Source organism: Arachis ipaensis, chromosome B3 (assembly GCF_059453495.1).
Source record: "Arachis ipaensis isolate K30076 ecotype BB chromosome B3, ASM5945349v1, whole genome shotgun sequence".
In the NCBI taxonomy this organism is placed as follows: Eukaryota; Viridiplantae; Streptophyta; class Magnoliopsida; order Fabales; family Fabaceae; genus Arachis; species Arachis ipaensis.
In genome coordinates, this window is record NC_142438.1 from 141,948,532 (window position 1) to 141,971,096 (window position 22,565).

The window sequence follows — 22,565 nt, forward strand, 5'->3', positions numbered from 1 at the left end:
TCACTATAAAATAGAAATTAATAATGAATAAATAGTTCGAGATGAGCTTTGCTTTTTTATTTAGGGAGAGTATAGTGAAACCAAACAAAGGCAGTACATGCTCATAGTCCAAACAAACGCTAAAGTAAAAATCCAAAATTGACATATCATTCTTAATGGGTCAGACCCGACTTGGTCAGCCCAAAACTATAAAGAAGTGCCCCTAAAGGCAAGTGGATCGACTAACTTAGCCAAGTAAGAGCTCGGGTCTCACGGTCCGAATCCGGTAAAAAATAAATGTATTAAAAATTTAAATTTTTTATATTTTTAATTTTTTTTTTTTTTTGTAATCTTAATATGTGTCCTGACATGATAGATAAACTGTAAACAATGTTCACTTTTTCACTAAAAAACCTTGATGCTTATTTCCTAAGCATTTTCACTCAACCCTCCTTAAGGACATTCAAAAACTCAAGGCCAATACAACCAAACCTCCCCTTGAAAGAAGAAGATAACAGCAATGAAGAAGTTTCAGAATGAGATTTATAATTTTTGGAGGTTTCATGAGGAACCAGTAGATGATGAACCACAAAAAGAGATCTTGTTGCATCATAATTTGATGATGAACAAATTCATACATTGCAATGCATTTTTTTTTTTAAATATTATTCGTACACCAAAATCAACCACTAAAATCAGCCACCAATATATTTGCGTATAATTATGTACATAGTTTAATTTTAATATATATTTGTATTTTAATATCTATTTTATAGGTAAATTTGATAATTGATTTTGGTATTTTTTTTGTTTAAGATTTTTTTTGGTTTAAATTTTCTTTTTTTTGTCTAAGATAGTGGTTATTATTATGAGAAGGGCACGGTATCGGGGAAGCCCTGAAAGAAGGATAGAGGCTTATGGGCCTAGCTCAGACCAGTAAGCCCATTTAAGTCAAACGTGACCTGGCTACATCAATCTCAAATTCCACAAAAAAAATAAAAAAAAAACATCTATCCTATTCCCACCAAGGAAAAAAAAACAGAGTAAGAAAATCTCATTATTTATTTAGATGAAAACTCAGGCGCAGTCAACTTCACGTGGACTCTCAATTATCAACTTCACGTGAAGTCGATTGCACCCGAGTTTCCACCATTTATTTATTTATGGCTCTTTGTCAATTCGCTCATATTTTTTAAATGAATAATTGAATTTTGTTCGTTACTCCACCATTTATTCTATTGTATTGAGAGAACTTTTCAGAATTTAAATATCCAACTCTGAGTAAAACTTGCCTAAAAGGCTAAAACTCAATTCACTTTTACTAAAGTGAGACTCTTTAGATTTTGAAAAGAGTATGTTCTATATGAAAACTCGTGTGTTTAAGTAAATTTCATGATTGTTAACGTGCTATATAACCACTTTTTAATGAGTGTGCTTGCAAATCCTTGTATATTAAATTTTTGCTCATACATAATTTTATATAAATAAAACAAACATAGCAATATTAACCAATGTTTTTATAATCCACAGTCAAAACTCACATGCAATTTGTATTCATGTGAAGTTGTTAATTAATAATCGTTAAATAATAATTTAGTCAAATATATCAAATCATCTAATACTTCTTAACTAACAACTTCATATAAAAACATCTGAATCTCTACGTAATCCAGAGTTAGAAAATGTGAAACAAAATTTCTTACCAAACTATGTTTTCCTCTATACCTATGGTGTGCCAAATTATATATGTATCGAAGTGGAATGGTCAACTAACTTTTCTAGAACTGAACTTCACTGTTCCAAGTACTCAAGTCCTTGACCATGTGATCTAAAACACTATTTTTAGGGTTCAATAACTTATGACTTTTGACAAGTATGTGTATATGCAACTCATTCTCCACTAATAGAGGAATCTAGTACTTGTCTCTTTCAACATTTCATTATTGAAGGAATAAAATTTGGGGGGAAACAAATATTAATTAAAAAAATGTTTGGTATGTAGTGCAGTCATAACTTCCTTTCACCAGTGCTTTAATTTGTTTGAACTTTGAAATGAGTTTGACAAAAGCTTAGTTGAGATTAAACTTAAAATAGCTTGCATCCCAAACTAAATTAGAAAAAATGCATATGGTGTGTTACCGTGTTAGTTAATTATCAATTTGTCTCTCTTAAATTTGTTGAGCGGTACCAAATGTTATAAATAATAAACATTCATGCATACATTAAAAACCAACCATTAAATTCATTATTTATATAAAACATATATTAAAAAATAAATTAAAAAAATACATGCGGAGCAAAAGACAAAAAAACAACAAAAAACAAAAGGTTAAATTACACAGTTAGTCCCTACACTTTCAGTGAAATTGCAAATTGATCCCTATAGTTTAAAAGTTTGTAATTGGGTCCCTGAAATAAATTAAAATTTGTAATTGGGTCCCTACCGTTCAAACACCGTTTGATTTAACAGAATATTCCTCAGTATATTCGCTATTTTAAGCATGTGAGTTGTACGTGTTTAACAGTAAGGACTAATTTGCAATTTTAGTAAAAGTATAGGGACCAACACTATAATTTAACTATTTAAAAATGACAAAAAAAATCCCTAACCCATCCCACCCCTTCTCAACCTTCTCACTGTCACTTCTCCACTTTCCAAAACAGAGGAAAAATCCCTAACCCATTCCACCCCCTCCCCAGCGTCATGAATTGAAGGAACAACAACAATTCTTTACGCTCATGTCTCCTCTTCCTCTTCATCTTCAACTCCATTTCTCTCTTCCTTTACTTCCTCACATACTCTTCCAATTCTTTACGCTCCAATGCCAACCTTCACAATCAAGTTCCTCTCTTAAGATCACAGCAACAACAACAATCGCACCATCACTCTTGAAAGCCATGGCTAATTCTCCCTTCTTACCTGCTCCTGTGAAGGCTACTTTGGGAACGGCTTCGGTAGGGACTCATTGGCGGTGAACACACGGCAAATAACGTTGCTGTGGGGAGCGGCGCCACGGTGGTAGGGGAACTCCTCCCAGTCGAAGGCTTCTACGACATTGTTGAAGTCAGAGGGGTTTTGGATCGGGAAACCTAACTCCATCGTAAACCTCATTTTGTTGAAATCTGAATCTCCAAGAAGAAGGAGAAGTAGAAGGAGGAGAGTGTTGTAGATGCGTTGGCAAAGTGTGCATGGTTGATGTTGTTTGCTTCCTTTCCAGGGAAGACAACCTCTTGTCTCCCTCTCAAGCTCTCAAAGCTTCTCTTTCTGTTATTCTTACTCAACCTTTCTCTCTGCTTCTGCTTGAAATGTTAGACCTCATATTTTTCTTCAATTTTCTGAATCTGAAATTTTAACTCATAGTAGATAAAGTGAATTTAGATTTTAATTACTGAGACTTGTTTACTGGAAGCAATTAATCTGATTCTCCAAGGAGCACAGATTATAGCAGCAACAAAAAAGAGTGGGGTGGGGGGAAGGAAACGCGTTTTGGGGGTTGGGGGGAGGGGGAGCCGAAAGGAAACGTGAAGGGGAAGGGGAGGGAGAGGGAAAAGGGGAAAGGAAGAGGGGGAAGGGGGAGGGGGAGGGGGACAGCGCCGGCTAAGCTTGGAGGAGGACCCCGCCAGCGCTACTTCTTCCTCTGTGACTGTCTCTGCTGCTTGAGCCTCTGCTTCTTCTTCTGTTACTGCCTCTGCTTCTATTTTTGTGACTGTTCCAGTTTCTGATTTTGATTTATTTTTTGATTTTATTGTTGTTGTGTGTTGATTTGGTTGTTGAGTTGAATTTCTGATTGTTTGATTTGTTGAAATGTTATCTTTCTGGGATTGTTGTTGTTGAAGCCCTATTGTTGTTGTTAAAAAAGAATAACAGAAAAATTCTGAAGAGAGGAGGAAGAAAAAAAAAGAGAAAAAGAGGAAGAAGAGGACAATATGGTAAATGTGCATTTTTTTTACGGTAAACGTTATTGAGGACCTAATTACAAATTTTAATTTACTTCAGGGATCCAATTACAAACTTTTAAATTATAGGGACCAATTTGCAATTTCACTAAAAGTGTAGGGACTAACTGTGTAATTTAACCAAAACAAAAATAACTAAAGAGCAATTAACCCATTATTGTCTCTGACATTACCATTAACAACCTAATAAGTTAATATTACACCACTAGTTTTTTATAGCTCAAAAAAATCTAAGAATAACAATATATATATTTATACATAAATATATAATTACTAATTTAATGAATAATAATTGATTTTGGCGTATAAATCATATGTTTTCAATAAGAAAAGGAGGAAAGTTAATAATATAAGTCTAATAATTTACATTGATACATTCACAGTTCAAAAGATTTTAAGATTCATAAAAATTAAATATATGTTAAAGAAATTTAATTGAATTTATTCCTATTATTGTTAACATTTTGTAAATGTGAGTTATTGAATTATGTAAGAATTTTATTTCAAAGTTCAAATGTTTGGTGGAAGACTAGAAGCTATGCAAATAATAAATACACATCAAAATTTCAAGGTCTGCCTAATTTCACAATCAAGGCAATTAAGTAACCTTCTTTCCTTTAATGATTCCTCTCGATAATGGTAATTGACCCATTTCACCATGATATATAAAATGGGCACTCTTCTAGGTACCAAGGAAAAAGAAACTGCCACCTTTCTTTTTACTCATATATATTGCCACCCTCTTTTTGTGAACATATACACTAATGCTTTTAAGGAAGAACAAATCATAATGTATCCAAATTAAAGAATTCCATATGTGTGAATATTATTTTATATTTGGTTATGGTATGAATCTAGAAAGTGTTGGGTGTTGATGTGCTTCACAATGATTGATAATGAGGCAATTCTTGTTTGACTTTGGAGACTTTAGGCATACTTAATTTAAGGAGAGGATTGAGAAAATGTAGGCTTTAAAATAGGGAGCATAAATTGTAACCGACAATATGAAACGAGAGAGCAAGGAGGGGGGCCATGCACACAAATATTCCCATTTCTTTTTTTATTTTTTTTTAAACTATTTCTGTGCTGTGTCGCTACTATAAGTATTTTTATCATTTTATGTATTCTTTTTTTTTTCTTTTCTAGTAAAGACAATTTTGTTGACTATATCTATATACTTAAAATAATTAATGATACTAAAAAATGTAAGCAAGTTTGCGTTATTTTTCCTGTAATAATTAAACAACTGGGTCAGCTAATAGGGCCATGTGTTTTGCGTCGGTTTCGGAAAAGGTATACCTAGGTATCACAGTTTCAGTTTTCAGAAAAAAATAAAATAAAAAAACATTAAAACAAAACATTTAACTATTTATTTATTTAAGATGAGAATGCTAATATTTTTGCTAACGTGATATTTAATATTTTAACTAGTGTCATTGTTCGGGATTGTTGTAAATAAAATTGTACTCCATGTGTGTTTGTTCTTCTTGCATTTGTGATAAGATTAATTAATTTCTGAGGAAGCATTCTTATAATATAATATTGTTTATCATATATGTATCGAATGAAAAATAGACTCATGAGATAACTCAAATAAATTAAATTAATTAAACATGCAAAAGTAGTTCGTGGTCATAAAACGATATACGAAAATGAGAGCGCCAAAGAAGCCCGACTCGGATTCATTTCATTTGGCACCACAGTCACTCACATTAATTAACAATGAGAATTAAAAAAAAATAGAAAAAAAATGAGAATAGAAAAAGAGTGATCATGCAAACATCATGATATAATAAGATTAAGATCAAATAGTATATATTTCCAACAATAATTGTAAGAATATTCCCTCTTGTAAAAAGGCAAACCACATGATCGTAGCCTCATATATAATGTTGGACATGCGTATGCCTTTTAGAATATAATAAAATAAATTAATCTGTTATATGTACACTATAAATCACTCAATATAAAATATATATTAAACATATATAAAATAAATATATATAAATATTAAAAATATGTACTGATTAATTTTTTTTTTGTGTATATAAAGTATTCCTGTAAAGCAAGCCCTGATCTTTCAAAGTATTAGCATTGATTAATTTATAATAACAAGCAGCATAGTTTTCATGCCACCCACCTACAAGCCAGTGTTCGTGTTTAAAATTCTAGAAATTTGCTTTTTAAATTGTATTTACACCCATTGTCAAACATGCATTTTTTACTTTTGATATTAGAGATAAGATAATGTGTTTAACTAGGATGCGAAAAATATAAATTGGATTATCAGAGTTGTCACTTAAAATATAAATATGACTTTTAGATTTGTGTATTTTAATTTTTAAAAATTTTTAATACACATTTAAATTTGTGTATCTCGTTCAAATCGAAATTCAAAACATCAAATTTTTTGTTCCTTAACAAATTTGACCCTCAGAATTTTATAAAAATTTCAAGAAGTCAAATCAAAACTTCCAATTTACTTTCATGAATCATATTAAAAGAAAACACACTTACCATTCTATAACACTGCATAAGAGGTAAAAGGCCTCTCTTACTTAAAAAATAGCCTCAAACATGTCTTAATTTATTTTTAAAAAAGATAAAGTATTAAATTAGTCATTTACGTTTGGACGTAATTCTGTTTTAGTTCTTAAGGTTTAAAGTGTTTTATTTAAATTAAAGAAAAAGTTTCATTTAGTTTCAATGTAGTTCCACTGTGAGGTCAAAAGGTAAATAATTAACGAAATGTCCTACATGAAAGTAGTACAAAAACAAAATCGATAATATGGAGAACAAGTACAAGTTTCAGAGGCACAAAATCAACCATGTATGCATCAATACATTTATTTATCATTTTTCTTATCATTTAAATAAAATATTTTCTCTAGAACTAAGGAGAATGATAAATAAATATATTGATGCATCCACGGTTAATTTTGTATTTTTGAAACAAGTGTGTTTACTGTCATATAAGATATTTTGTTAATTATTTAATTTTGACTTTAGGGTGAGACTATATTAAAGCTAAATGAAACTATTTTAGATTTAAATAGAACACTTTAAATCTTAAGAACCAAAACAGAATTACGCCCAAAGATAGGAGACCAATTTAAAAATTTAGATCTTCTAAATTTTAAATTTTATTTTAGAAGGTAAAGTATGATCTATCATCATTTATTTAATATGTGGGACCAAGAAAAAATATGAGAGAAAAAATATTCAATAGTTAGAGATATCATTTTATCCTCTAAAGTGAAAATTTAAAATTTAGAGGATTCAAATTTTTAATTTAATACTTTATCTTTTAAAAAAAATTATGAAATTAGAGATTTTTTTTTTACACAAAAAAGATTGCAGAAAAGGGATTGAAGGGAGGAAAAGTTGGGTCCAAAAGTGGACTAAGTTTGTGAGAGAGGGAGAGAGAGAGAGGGAGAGAGAGGGAGGGGAAGGGGGGGGGGGGTGTTGAGGGGCATGCAAAATTGCAAATTGTGAGAAGAAAATAGCAAGTGCATTGCACACGTGATTGGATGCTTCTCTATTTCAAGTTTGGTGTTTGACTCTATGGTACTTACAAATTTAGTATTTGATTGTGGGAGTTATTTAGATAAAGACGTCAAAAACGTCTTTTTTTAAAGATATTTTTTAAAATTAAAATTTAATACATATAATTAATTAAATTATATTATTTTTATTAAAATTAGATTGGACAAATCAGTTTAACAAAAAAATTAATAAATTAAATTTTTAAATTGATATAAATTAATATTTTTTTTATAAAAAATTACTACAATATTCCTATTATAAAACACAACTAAAATATTCCTATCATATATATATATATATTTGAAAACTTTAAATTCTAACCCTATAACAATAGAGAAGAAAAAGACTAGAATTTAGAATTCTGAAAATTAATATATATAATAAGAGTATTTTAGTTATTTTATATAATAGGAGTATTGTAGTTATTTTTTATAAAAAATAATATTAATTTAGACGAATTCAAAATTTGATTTACTATTTTTCGATCAAATTAATTTGTCTGACCTAATTTTGACAAAAATAACATAATTTAAGTGATTATACGTGTTAAATTTTAATTATTAAAAAATATATTAAAAAAAAGATGTTTTCTACGTCTTTATAGAGCATCTTCTTTGATTGTTAAAAAAAAAGTTAAATAATTAATATTTAATTTAAAAGTATAAAATTTAATAAATTTTAAATAAATTATAAAAAAATAAACAAAAATTAAATACTAAGTAATAAATACCATAGAATTAGTTTTCAAGTTTTCGTGCTACTTTTTTTTCATTTGCTCCCACTTAATACCATAGATCCTTTTTATTACTACGATACCTCTCCATCATCCTTCTTAATAGGTATATCGCTTTAGTGGTAGATCTGCCTGGCATAAATCCAAATTGGTTCTCTGTTACTTGTGTCTCGTTTCTCGTGCTACTTTTTTTTCATTTGCTCCCACTTACAAAATAGATACAACTACAAAGGGCAAGGTGGCTTATCAACCTAGGAATTATTTTCGGCCGCCATTATGATTTACAAGTAGTTAGGTTGCTTTCCCATTTTGAAGTAAGATTTGGTGTTATGGACATTGCTTACAACATTAAACATAAAAGTTTTCCACCTCTATTTTAAAAACTTATGTCTTTTAGTAAAATTATTTAGTTATGATACTATAGGGATATTTGTTAGTAAAATTTTTTAAAATATTATATATTTTTATTTTTACTAATTTATTAATAAGTACTAGTGTATTTACTATTTCAATGTTTATTAATGATATAATTAAAGAAAAAAAAGGGGTGTTCCTTAGCAATTAGCAAATGGATGTCCGGCAGGAACAGGGCAATGGCTTCACAAAATGGAGTCGGTCGACACAGAGCCATTGCAATACTCCCTCGCTTCTCTCTCCTCCCTTCGTTTTCTCTCTCTCTCTCTCTCAACCCCAACATTTTTGGGACCCTCCTTTCACCTTCCATTTTCTATCTTTCTCTTTCTCACACCTTTTCTACCTTCTTCTTCTCTTAATTTTTTCTGAGATATTATTATCGCTAACTTTGAAAGCTCCCGTTTCCATCTTCCTATTGCTTTTGCCTTCTTAATGTAAACTGTTGCTGCTACTCCAACTATCTCTGGCTACTTCTTTTTCGTTTTCTCATTAATCATGCTTCGCCAAAAGACAAAGGATTTTGTTTCTTGTTTTTCAAATTTTGATTTATTCACAGTTTCCTTTCTTTTTAATTTTAGTTGTACTGAAAACATGTGATTGTGTGCTTTTGTTTGTTTTCGTCATGTCTTGGATCTTGCAACTCAAACATTTTGTAACCATTTTACTTACCTTCTTTCTTGTTTTCTCCCAATTAAAGCTCTGGCAGAAGATTGATTTGCATGTGCCTTATCTCCATTGCTGTGAATTATGCAGAACTTGCCTTCTCTCTGTTTTTCAATCAATCGTTTCAGTGATTTCTTCCTCTGCTGCTTTATTTGGATCTTCAATTTATTGCTGGGAATTGCAGCCACGAGAAGCTTTTAATCATCTCATGTTTTATGTTGTTTCTTTTGCTTTCAATGTTGACCTTTATTCGTTTTCTTTGTGTCTTTGTCTTCCATCTGTTTGTTAATTTGCTTGGGTGACTTTTCATTTTCAACTTCTTTTCGGGTTGTTTTCATTGTACGTTGACAATGAAATTTTTTCCTTACATGGCCTTTTTTTTTAATGCAGCGTGTCTCTGAAGATCTATCAAGGAAGTGAAGCTTGATTTAATCATTCATATCAAGTGAAAAGACCTTATTCTCTGCAATAAATAATAAGGATTTTGCAAATGCTAAATTTTGTCCGGTCCAGAAGTCAGCCAAGGGCAGGAGCTAGACCTTTACCAATGGGAGGTAAGATTATGTCCTCCAAATTTGAGCATGAATGGTGTTAACTTTCCTTTTTTCTTGAAAGATGCTTCATGCTTGGTCACTCAAATCATTAATCAATTTGAAAATTGGAGCGAAGGCTTTGCCTTTTTCAACACCTTAATCTAGGATAGAATGAATGCTGGTATATGACTGCACAGTCATAAGGTGTTTGCAGATTCATTAGTTCTAAAGTTCTGTAGTTTATTTCATGCCATTGGATTTGTTTAGCTTATCATAGATGTATCCTTTTCAATTTAATTTCTCCTGTTTATGTTTTTCTGTCTTTTAGGCTTGGATTATGCTGATCCAAAAAGGAAAGGCAATTTTCTTGGAAAAGTTTTTCTTGCTGCTGGATTAACAGCATTATGCATTATCATGATCAAGCAATCTCCATCTTTGAGTTCCACTAGTCCGGTAATCGCTAGTCATCTTACACATGTTTTCTTTGAGAGCTTTTTATGTCTTTGCTTCTTTCCCTTTTTTTTGTCCCCTCCACACCAGAGATGTACATATTCATTATAGTTTCATAGCGGTTTGATTATTACCCTTTGAAAGATATCTTAAAAGTGGTAGATTGTTGATAGAGATGAATTGATGAATGATATGAACTATTTTAATTTTTTATCCATAAAGAGTGAAGCTTGGTTATGTTTAGTTACCATTCACAACTTTTGTCAGCCAGATAGTTGAAAGAAGGAGAAAAGGGGATGGTTTGTAAGGGAAAAATTAGAAAGACGATATATATTTTTCAGTTATAGTTTTCTTCTTTCTTTGAACTATCCTGATATAAGAGTTTGCCTTCTCTAAAGCTAATTTTCTTTATTTATTTAAGCTAATTTATCATTTTCGTTTCTGTTTTCCCCCTTTTCCAGTTTGCCATTCGCGAACCTGGGGTAACTCATGTTTTAGTAACAGGCGGTGCAGGCTACATTGGTTCACATGCTACGCTTCGGCTTCTGAAGGAAAATTATCGTGTCACTATAGTAGTATGTCTATTAATAAAAATGAAATATTTCTCTGACAAAATCAAATGCACTTATCAGTGTGGTTGCGACAGGCATAACATTGTTTTTTCCTTTTTGGCAGGACAATCTGTCACGAGGAAATATGGGTGCCGTCAGAGTTCTTCAAAATTTATTTCCAGAACCAGGAAGGCTTCAATTTATATATGCTGACTTGGGAGATCGGACATCTGTATCCTTACCCACTTTCCTCATCACTAGAAATATTTTGTTGTCGTATTTTTAACTTTGATTGAAACCTATGTGGAGAATACCCAAGAAAGATTTTCTACTTAACTGGTTACCAGGTTAATAAAATATTTTTGGAGAATAAGTTTGATGCTGTGATGCACTTTGCTGCTGTTGCATATGTTGGGGAAAGCACTGCGGATCCTCTCAAGTAAGTACTTCTGGAGTTTATTCAAGCACTTCAATCTCAGTTGAATGTTTGCGTTCTGCTTGTAATTTGCTCCTCCTTCCAAGTTGCACAAGTAACATGTCTATTTAGATACCGATTGACTTGTTTAGTGGCATATTAAATATGGTATGAGATTTATCATTGTGCCGGCCTTGTAAATGTGTTCCTGATAACATAGTCACTATAACAACATTTTTATTTAAAGCTGTTTTGCTGTTGATGTTGGTTCTAATTTAGATTTAATTCTTGAGTTGTATCAAATTTGAGCAGTATCAAATTGTAATACTTGCGATAATGCTAATTGATGGTTATGATTCATCTACTTCAGTTTTATTGAATATATATTTAATCGTTTCTTTTTTTCATATCGTCAGGTACTATCACAACATTACATCAAATACATTGTTGGTATTAGAAGCTATGGCTAAACATGATGTGAAGACATTGATATATTCTAGTACATGTGCAACGTATGGTGAACCTGAAAAGATGCCCATTACGGAAGAAACACAGCAGGTGATTAAATTATGAGATTATATTTGCACCACTCTTTGATACACCACTAAGTGTATACCTTTCTTTTATGGTATAAAAGACATTTTTCATTTCTCTCATTTCTAATCAATCACTTTAATACCAAAAGTGCAAGGTATATAGAGAGGAGTGCATATAACATTCCTCTAAACTATGGAGGTTGCTTGAGAATATTTTACGTTTCTCATTGTATCTGTATTGGCTTTAACGCTTTTGTGATAAAATTAATGTTCTAATGTCAGGTCCCAATCAATCCGTATGGGAAAGCCAAAAAGATGGCCGAAGATATCATCCTTGATTTTTCTAAAACTTCAGACATGGCAGTAATGATTCTGAGGTTTGTATTCTACATAAATCCTCCCGGCTCTTTCCTTTTAAATAACTTGCTCATACTTTATTCAGCGTGGTCTTCCTTGCTTAGGCTAGCTAGAAGTGATTTTGAAATGTATGGATGCCTTGAAAAGTGGGTTGCGAACAAATGCGCAATGGTTGGGTTATGGGTCCATGTAACTAATGCAGAATTTTTTTATCTTTGGCTTTCTGCTTTTTTCTTATTTTCACGCCCTAGATTTTAGGTTTATCTATGTGTGTTTGGGAAGATTGTAGGGAGCTTGTGGACCTTTCTAATTAGCATGTATCAAACAGAAAACAATTAAAAATAATACTTTTTGGATTTATTGGCATAACAAAACTGACTACTGTATGTTATTTGGACTATTGGTAACAGTTTGAGGTGTCTCTAAGTGAAATATAGGCCGTCACTGGATACTTAGGAATTATGTATGCTGATCATTAATAATATGTTTTCATATGGGAAACCGCCAGATACTTTAATGTGATTGGATCAGACCCTGAGGGAAGACTAGGTGAAGCTCCAAGACCTGAACTACGAGAGCAAGGCCGAATTTCAGGTGCCTGCTTTGATGCAGCTCGTGGTATTATACCTGGCTTAAAGGTATATCTCGCTTAAATTTCTGAGTTCACATATAAAAGGAAAACATCTTATTCTTTAGTCTCATAAACTTGTAATTGTTGAATGCATATAGTACTTGAAAGTTTTCTCATTGCATGTTTTGCCACCCTGCAGGTTAGAGGCACGGACTATAAGACAGCCGATGGAACTTGTGTGCGAGATTACATTGACGTAACTGACCTTGTCGATGCTCATGTCAAGGCTCTTCAAAAGGCAGAATCTGGTAAAGTTGGGATCTTCAATGTTGGCACTGGAAAGGGTATGTTAACAATTCAGAATACAATGCCTCAATTTGCTTGGTATATTTTTTAGTTGCCTCAAATGTTCGTTCCCCTGTGGTGGTTATGTTTATCAGGTAGATCAGTGAAGGAGTTTGTGGACGCGTGTAAGAAGGCTACAGGGGTGGACATTAAAGTCGAATACCTCCCTCGTCGCCCTGGTGATTACGCTGAGGTATACAGCGATCCGACAAAGATTAGAAATGAGTTGAATTGGACTGCTCAACACGCGGATCTTCTAGAGAGTTTGAAGGTTGCATGGAGATGGCAGAAATCTCATCATAACGGTTATGGTGTTTCAAATGCAGTGGTTTGAATCATTTAGAGATCTAACATAGCAGAAAACTAGAGAAGAAACCCCAGCAGCCTCATATGTCAGCTGCACTTACTAGTTACTATTGCTATCTTAGAAGAGGGGTTATCGTTACTACATACTTATTATTATTATTACTAATTTTTTTCTTCTTTCTTTCTTTCACTCTACAGTGATTTGGTATTCAGTAGGTGGTTGTTAGGGAATTATTAGTCCATTCGTTATATGTATTAACCACATAATATGATTCAATAATATAAATGCCCAGCCAATGGTATAGTTTTTTTTTCACTCTCTTAGCTTTTGATTCTTACCTTCTCAGTTGTATAATAACAATAATAAATTAATAATACATTGCTGCTAGTAAATTATATGATTGTTCATTAGGTGACATTACTAGTTTGAACTTACAAATAAATTTTTTTTTCTTTTAAAAAATAAAACGACAAGAGTGAAAGGTGGTCCTGGTCCGGTATCTAGAACCTAGATGTACCTACTATTATTGCAGATTGTCGCTTTTGGGACCCATGAATTTGTGGTCCAGTATCATGTTGGCAATTATTGGTTGACTTTAATCATAATCAATTCCATATGTTGCCACAAAAGTCCTTATAGGAGCACAATTAATCGAAGCATTGATTGACACAACCATTATTATGCTTTATAGTTTGTATTCTTGGATTTATGAGATTTATGGGGATGTACTGTGAGTTAAATGGTACAAATATTACGGCAGTCACAAATTTAGGACATGATAATATTCACATGTTCATACAATGTACACTGAAGGTGATGGATTAATTATAGACCCCATAGATTTTATAATTGGTAGAGACTTACATGCACGAAGTTGATGGTTGAGAATTGTTAGATGATTTAACATGTTTGTTTAAATTATCATCTAATAATTTTTAATTATCAACTTCATATGAAGACAACTATACGTGAATTTTCATCTTAACAAGTTTTATCTTATTCTTACCTTTTAACCAAACTAGGCCTTAGAGGTGGCGAATTCGGATGGGAATTCCATTCGCCGGAAGAGGCACCAAAGAACCTAAGACTTGCTCATGAGGATGCATAACTTGCCAACTGAATTTGGTAATGAGATTGTGAATGAAAGTGAGAATCACAAACCTTGTGTAATCCTTTCCAGGGCAAGACCTTGCTCCAGCACCAAATGGTATATAACTGTATGGAACAGGGCCATTCTCTTCAAATCTTGATGGATCAAAACTTTCAGCCTCATCAAAGTATTTTGAGTTCTTATTTGTTCCCATCATTGCCCAAAATATCTGTTTAAAAAAAAAAAGGTTGACCAACAAGTTACTAAATGTTTTCTCTTCATCTATTAAATAAATGTAGTATTAATTTTTTCTTGTGTATCAAGTTTGTTAATGTAAAGAAAAGGGTACCTTCCAGCCCTTTGGAATAGTAAAACCTTCAAAGGTGATATCTGTTACTGCCTCTCTGAATGCTCCTGGTGCAGTTGGGTACAGTCTCATGGTTTCTTGTGTAACACACCATGTGTATTTCATTTTTTGTATGGTGTCCCAATCTAGTGCTGCACCTGCTCCTTTTGATTTTGTAATATCAGCATGCTCTGATTCAATTAGAAAGAAACCACAAAATATTAGTATCTTTGTCATTGTGTTAGAAAGTGTTACACAATTACTATCCTAAACTATTAAAGCAGCTACACTATATTAATATAGTTGCTATGTTACATTACCTGATACAATTTTTTGGTAGATATGAGGATCCAATCCAATGTGTTTGATCATGAAAGCAAGTGTGATTGCTATTGATGTGTAGCTAGAATTCATCAATCCCATTATGATGTTACTTATTTCAATTTTTGGCACATATTTTCCATCCTCAACAGCACCAACTAAATGAGCTAGTAAATCATTCATAACAATTCCCTTTGACAAATAATCAATCTTCTTATTGATCAATAATTGAATCTCTTCTCTGATTTTACTTGCAGCCTTCATTGCCCTGTGAAATGTAGTCCCCGGAAAATTCGCAGGAACGGCATAAATTCCAGAATACAAATCATCAAACTTGCTGATAAATTTTGCCACATGGAGTGGATCATCAATTCCTAAGTAGAACTGATAGGCTAGTGAAAGAGCAAAATTTTTCACCAAAGGATAAACCTTTAGTTCTGTTTTTCCTTCCCAATTTCTCATGAAGTGTTGGTGCATGATGGATTCAATGTTGCACCCCATGTACCTAAATAGACCTTCTGGTTTCAAGAACCCTAAGATCTTCACTGGAGCCGCAGCTACAGCGGCCGAGTTTTTCGCACGCGGCTGATCATGATCAGGAAGATTGAAGAGCATTCTTTGTGTCCTCAAGTACCAAACTTTGACATGTTTTGGTTCATTGGTGGAGATAAATTTGTTTGCACTAGGACCATAAAGAACCACTGTTGGTTCTCCTAGTAACTTGGTCTTGAAGATATCTGAGGAGTGCTTTTTCTGTTTCTCTTGAAGAAAATGATCAATTTTATGGAACAGAAATTGGTAGGTTTCATTCACTATAGGCCATCCAAAACTACCTTGGGGCAGGGTTTTGGTGCCATCATGATTTTTTCTATTCAGAACAAAGATGGATATAACAAAGGTGATCATAATTAGAAACAAAGATTGCATGAAAAAATCCATTTTCAAACTCTACCCAATTTCATTGAAGGATGGATTTTGTGTTCAAATTTCATTTAAATTGATCTCCAAACAAGACTCCATCTCTAGCTGACATCATAAAATTTCTATATTTTCATTTTTTTTTAACTTCTGCTATGCTATAAGTTGATCAAGATTTAATTTTAATATAATATCTACTCATTCCTATAAACATGCTGAGAGCATGGACCTTTTTATTGTTTTTTTTTTTTTACCTGTTTTCTTTGTCGACATTATATACAACCAAACACTTTGGACATGCTATCATATCGTTGATCAACAATGTGATCTCATCATTTTTTTTTTAAAATTGAAATAATGTATTGAATAATAGCAATAAAAATTGGTAAACTAACCATAAAAACGTCTTTATTTCTAGTTAGAATCAATGCTAAACCACATGGACGAGACTGGCGCAAGTTTAACATAAATAAATTATAGCATCGTGCGAGCTATATTGAATTTAAGATCATAATAAAAAAAAAAACAATCCCGCTAAGTAAACAAGGGAAAAAGAAAACTGTGATTTTAAGTTCTATGATTGCATGGAAAAAAAATGTTTAAGTTGTTACGTTAGTATTTATTATCATTATTATTTTAAAAAATTTCGGAATCATAATGACTTCGTGGTTGTATGATATCATTGAAATTGAAATTATATGGTCCTTTTAATTGTTTTATTGTATATCTATATTGTCATTTTTATAATTTAGATGATGTTGTCGTGGTGGTCCAGTATATATACATGTATGGTCCAGGAATATTATGTCGTTACTAACATCTTATGCGAATAACCTAACTTCAGTAGCAATATCGTGACATGTATTATCTGTATTTATCCCCATACTTTCTCAATTGTAACTGTGATGGCTGTGTTTTGCTTGGTCAATTATATTAATTAAAACTTATATTAAATATCAAGAAGGTATGATTATGGTAACTTTTAAAGCACATATTAAATGTATTTTTAAAATAATATATTATTACTTTTTATGACCAAAAATTTAAATATATAAGCTAATTCGATATCTATAACTCTACAAGGCTGCATTTATTCTTGAGAATATGACAAGACAAAATCCTGAAAATTATATTCTGTTTGGTGATAAACTAGAATAAATTATCAAATTTCAATTTTTTTATTCAAAAAATTTGAGATGAAAAATATAATAATAAAAAATATGATTATAAAAAATTAACAAGAATAATGAAAGAAAAAATAAAAAATAAAATTATTCTTTTTGGTGTTTACATATGAAAGAAAAAAAAAAGAAATAGAAGAAAAGGAGAAAGAAAAAAAACCAAGTTAATAGGCTTGGTTTTTATTTAAGTATATAAAATGATAAAAGTTTATTTTAAAGTTGGAGCCATTCCACATATTTCTTAGTATTTTTAGCTATAATATCAACTGCATGATTGATTGTTCTTTGAATTAAAGTGATACAAGTCTTTCAATTCTAATCCAGAGTCTTTTCAATCTTCTTTTTTAGGTCTCTTTTCAGAACAATATCATCAAAATTTCTTCTTTGCATCATAGAAAAAGTGTCTAAATAATTCATCTCACGGAAAACAAAAATCACATTTCCAAACAAGGATTAAGTCCCTCCTAAAAGTTCAACCTAAAGAACACTAGCATTTTTTAACTTTTTGAAATAACCTTTCACTCAATACTCATTTAAGTTATAAATAAGGCAACCAAAATCTATTTACTCATAAAAAAGGCTCTAACTAGCATCACAATTCATTTTAAGCGAGTGTATAAAAAAAGGGACCAAAAAAAAAATAACAAAAAAAATAAAAAAAATATGCATATTAAAAATGACATGCAGCTTTTTTTTGAGTTTTGAGTCATACTGGCCACTTTGTGGCTCAATTTTATCGAAATGGAACCTATACGTGTGCTTTTCTTGGATATGGAAGCATGGGGGACTAGACGTATATGTGGGACAGCTTTTTGTCAGTGTCACAGAGAAGAACTCGGACCGTGCGTTTTTTTTGTTTATAAATTTTGCCTATCAAATCGCACGGTCCGATTTGTATGCTAATGAGAAATAAAATTTGAGGTGCTCTAAATCGGACCCTCCGTGTTATCTTAACGTAGTTTTTTAATATGCAATGTAGTACAAGTCGCATGGTCCGAGTTCCATGCTTTGATTTTGAAAAGAACTCGGACCCTCCGTTTTGAGTACAGATAGAAATTGTTTTGGTGAACTGAGAGCTGAAATCACATGGTGAATGAAATCGGACTGTCCGTGTGGGTGGTGTCAACTCGCAGGGTCCGAGTTGTTCCCTCCTAACACCACAAATATGTTAAGCACACCCCTTTCTCATAATGGAGTCCAGCACGTACTCTAGCGCCATATGTAAATTAAAAAGCGCCACTTTGTTGGCACCTTATTCATCGTCAGAGTTAAAAAGATGATTGTTTTTATCTCTCTAAATCTACTAAAGAGTTGAATAAAATAAGAAAGTATTCCTCTAGCTATTTTTTTTATATGAAATTGATTGTGAGTTATGCTGAGTTATGGAGTATTGGGGAGATATACACGATTGTGACAGTTTTTAATTTTTTGCTTTAGTGAGAAAAAATTGGACCCAGGGTTTACACAAATCGGACCGGTGTTTTCTGCCAGTACATAAATCGAACCCAGGATTTACACAAATCGGATTTAGGGTTTTTTACCGGTACACAAATCGGACCTAGAATTTTCAGTACATCCTCGTACCTTGTTAAAACACCATATATCTTCATAACTCTACTATACACCAACCCTCCCTCCGTATTAAAATTAAAAAGTTCGTTAAAATTCTGCTTCAACTAGTTTTTTAAGTTAGGACCTGCAAAATACATATCCAAGAGAGTTTAAATTTTTCTAGTTTTGATATCGTCTCTGAGACAGTAATAAAAAAGAGATTTAAGAATTTGTTGGCATTTATGACAGACATCAAATGTTGTAAAACTACGAAACCCATTGTAAAAACAAAGCCAAATAAAAAACTAATATTTTTCTGACACTTGCAAACACCAGTCATAACAAATTACATAAAACTTAACCTTTCTTTCTAAAAGAAACCTATCAAACTCTTCAAATATATATAATAAAAGAAAGTAGAGGAGCCAATGGAATATTTATACAATGTATATAATGGAAGTTTAGGGAGTATTAGAGATATAACCATTAGTGTTATTTTTTCCCATCAGTTGAAACTTTTGGAATGAGTGGTATCATGACATGGTATTAGAACTCTAAATCCGAAATGTTAAGAGTTTGATACTTGGTAAACCCAAAAATCAGTTTAAACTTTTGGGAAGATGTTTATTATCCCTAGTACTCGGATGGTTATTCTAGATAATATGGGGATGTTCATTTTGTAACTCAATAGCCCATTATACACATTGTACAAATAGTTCATTGTCTCCCTAACGGGACTCATATAATATAATATAATATCATTTCTGTTTAACCATAAGGACCACACAACACAATTGCAAAGAAGATACTTGGTTCTTTCTTTTTTTCCACTTGGTATCCATCCAACGGGGCAAACACTCAAAGAAGCAAAACATGCTTTGCCATCATGCCATTGGGGCCGGGTTTTGGACTTCTAAGACTTGCTTGACTAATTAGTACAGGAGGAGTTTATGGATATTCCCAAAGATAATGTTTAAATTCGTGTAATCTGGTTAAGGAAAGGAAAGTAAACACCTACTAACTACTTTACCAACCCTCCTAATTAAAGGACTTCATATGTTAACTTCTAACTGGGGCTTAGAATTTTCATGTACAAGACTTATTCAGCTTAGAATTTGCTCGTTCAAGTAATTTACTGTCATTATTAATTAGCACGAACTATTCACATGAAATTGTCGTTGCAGGAACCATAAATCGTATTCACATCTACGCTAGAAAAAATAGCCACCTTACGAACCAATAGGCTTTTTTTTTTTTGTTTTTTCGCGGTGTTTTCTAATCCAACAAATTAAGAATTAATTCATTAAGAATCAAAGCTTCATTTAAAGGCTTGTCGCTCACAAATAAATTACTGTATGTACAACACAAAATTTAAATTCTCGACACTTGTTTAAACGAATGAATGACTGGTTGACCAATCTAAGTCGGTCAATCAATTAGTGTTGATATGGGAAAGTTTTTTTTTTTTTTTTAGTTTTTGTCTACACAACTCAACGGTAGAACTAATCCATTTTTTTTTAAAACCCGTTTGGGTTTACTATTTGTGACGCTTTGATTCAGTTGGGTCAAGTGGTAATCCAGTTCTTATTTGAGTGTTGACTCCGTGTATATTTTTGTATGATGACTTTGTCACTTCAATTGTGAGTGCCATTTTACATGGAAAGACTTATATTCATACATGTTCCTTCACTCACTCCCGACCATGTCCTTGTTCATTGCATTTTTAGAATATTACAATTTCATATTCTCAAGTCCTTCGATTTCGTGAGGGTATAACATTTTACTCTCAAAATGCTGAATATAGAATAAATTAACATATTTTTATGTTGATAAAATTCTCTATGTATGATTTCCATTCATATTGTATTTATAGAAAAATGATTTTGTTTTTTAAAGGAAAGTGCCTAAATATTAACTCTAGACTTTATTAAAAAATAGTTTAAATAACACTACCCAAAAAATCAACAACAATGTTAGGGAATCAAAAAGATATCAGCCAAAAATCAGTCAAATTACTCTAGCTGAATCTAAAATTTCTACGTGGATGGTGCTTATGCTAAGCATTAGGATGTTTCTTTTCTTTGTAAATTGGATGGTTCTAAATCTATTTTTTGATTTATTATGTTTTAGGCATTTGGAGAGGAAAGGAGAGTGAAGAGACGGAAGCTAATTGAATTAGTTTTCGTGATTCACATTGCAATCAGTTTAAAATTTTTTAAATTTAAAATTTAAAAATTTAAAATTAATTATTAATAATTATAATTAATTAAGTTGTTCATTTTTTGACTAGTTAAATACTTGGTTACCTGTACTTTTCCAAAAACGAATCACTCTAGAGAAAAAAAATAAAGGGAGAGAAGAAGAGTTTGAAGTTTGGAAGGGTTTGAGTTGATTTGCTATTAGAAGAGGTCAAATCAATTCAAAGATAAGGTGAGAATTTTCTGTAGAAAAAAAAAAGTTGACAATCTGATGTTCCACATAATGAGGAGGAAGATGTTAATTTGAAAATTTAACATTTCGTACAGTCTTAATATTTGGATATAAGATTATTTTAATTCTTCTACAGACAATTTTGTCAAGATTTGCATCTTTTATGTCACCACAAATAGTAATTTATTCTAAAATAATATAAAGAATATAATCCTCTTAGCCAGAAAGATTATTATTATGAGAAAGTATAGGGAGCCAATAGAATAGTTGTATAATATGTACAATAGAGATTTAGGAATGTCCGATTCATTATTAGAGATATAACCATTAGTGTTATATTTTTCTATCAGTTTAAGCTTTTAGGATAAGTGGTTTCATAACATGGTATCAGAGTTTTAGATCCGAAAGGTCAAGAGAGGTTATTCTGAATAGTACGAGTGATGTTCATTTTTTAACTCATATTGGGCCAAATAAATAGCCCATTATACACATTGTACAAATATTCCATTAATTCTCTAGCAGGACTCTATTATTATTATTATTATTATTATTATTATTATTATTATTATTATTATTTAGCTAATAATTGAAAAAATTTTCAAGTTTTTAATATATTTGTTATGTATTTATTAAGTAAAATATTTTAAAATTTTTATTAATAATCATCTTAATATATGTTTTTAAGACACATTTTAATTAACAAAAATATCTTGAAAACAATAAAAAAATTAGTCTAAAATAATTCAAAATTATCTTATTATGTATTGTAATTATTGCTTGTATTATTTTGCATTCTTTAATTACTATTAGATTAATTATATAATATTAAATAAAATAAATATGTAATTATAGATGTTACAAATATAAAATTATAAATATTAAATTAAATAAAATAATTTTAAATTATTGTCTTTCTGACAATTAACATTACCGTTTACCTAAATTTTTTATTTATTTATTTACTGTTTTTTACGTTAGCAACCAGTTAGGTGTATAGTGAGAACATTTATTTGTCTTTGTCAATTTTATTATTGGAAGTCAATATAAGAAAAATGTCGAAATTAAGGCTTAATATAATAGTGTAGTGTTATGGCTTATTAAAAATTTTAGACTCTAATATATAATAAAAAAAAACACTTTTAGACTCTCCAAAACGCTCAATAAACAGAGAATCACAAAATTATAATGCTTAATATAAGTTATAGTTGTTTGAGTTGCTTATGTGTCACGTCTCGAATTCGATTTTATAGCTTAAGATCGACGTGTACGTAGAGTTAAAAATTAACTAGGATGAAACCCGCAAAATGTACGACGAGGTAAATTATTTATACTATATAATATATTTTAATAAATGTTATATTAAAAATATTT

General features: G+C 31.2%; 2 protein-coding genes across 3 annotated transcripts; one reads left to right on the top strand and one right to left on the bottom strand.

The window, feature by feature from the left end:
- The first annotated feature begins 8,759 nt into the window (after nt 1–8,759).
- Nucleotides 8,760–13,672, top strand: LOC107631718 (UDP-arabinose 4-epimerase 1). 2 transcript variants are annotated; one of them, XM_016335251.3, is made up of 11 exons: nt 8,760–9,063; nt 9,683–9,846; nt 10,154–10,278; nt 10,737–10,850; nt 10,951–11,058; nt 11,174–11,265; nt 11,658–11,799; nt 12,060–12,154; nt 12,643–12,772; nt 12,905–13,049; nt 13,146–13,672. In XM_016335251.3, the coding sequence occupies exons 2-11, from the start codon at nt 9,783–9,785 to the stop codon at nt 13,382–13,384; spliced, it is 1,254 nt and encodes a 417-aa protein (XP_016190737.1). In that variant the 5' UTR covers nt 8,760–9,063; nt 9,683–9,782; the 3' UTR covers nt 13,385–13,672. The 2 variants fall into 2 exon arrangements, with proteins under 2 accessions (XP_016190737.1, XP_016190738.1); XM_016335252.3 differs by lacking the exon at nt 8,760–9,063 and having other exon boundaries at nt 9,210–9,846.
- Nucleotides 13,673–14,088: 416 nt separating this feature from the next.
- LOC107631717 (beta-amyrin 28-monooxygenase) lies at nt 14,089–16,238 on the bottom strand. Its single transcript, XM_016335250.3, has 3 exons — nt 15,114–16,238; nt 14,797–14,984; nt 14,089–14,676 (listed from the first exon to the last, which is right to left on the bottom strand). The coding sequence occupies exons 1-3, from the start codon at nt 16,051–16,053 to the stop codon at nt 14,383–14,385; spliced, it is 1,422 nt and encodes a 473-aa protein (XP_016190736.1). The 5' UTR covers nt 16,054–16,238; the 3' UTR covers nt 14,089–14,382.
- Nucleotides 16,239–22,565: the final 6,327 nt, after the last annotated feature.

What these genes read in the sequence shown, in the direction of transcription:
- LOC107631718 (XM_016335251.3), top strand. Translation starts at nt 9,783, where the DNA reads ATGCTAAATTTTGTCCGGTCCAGAAGTCAGCCAAGGGCAGGAGCTAGA. An exon ending in AGCACTGCGGATCCTCTCAA is followed by an intron (nt 11,266 to 11,657) that starts GTAAGTACTTCT and finishes TCATATCGTCAG; the next exon opens with GTACTATCACAACATTACAT. An exon ending in TTACGGAAGAAACACAGCAG is followed by an intron (nt 11,800 to 12,059) that starts GTGATTAAATTA and finishes TTCTAATGTCAG; the next exon opens with GTCCCAATCAATCCGTATGG.
- LOC107631717 (XM_016335250.3), bottom strand. Translation starts at nt 16,053, where the DNA reads ATGGATTTTTTCATGCAATCTTTGTTTCTAATTATGATCACCTTTGTT. An exon ending in CTACCAAAAAATTGTATCAG is followed by an intron (nt 14,985 to 15,113) that starts GTAATGTAACAT and finishes TAATTGAATCAG; the next exon opens with AGCATGCTGATATTACAAAA. An exon ending in CTATTCCAAAGGGCTGGAAG is followed by an intron (nt 14,677 to 14,796) that starts GTACCCTTTTCT and finishes TTTTTTAAACAG; the next exon opens with ATATTTTGGGCAATGATGGG.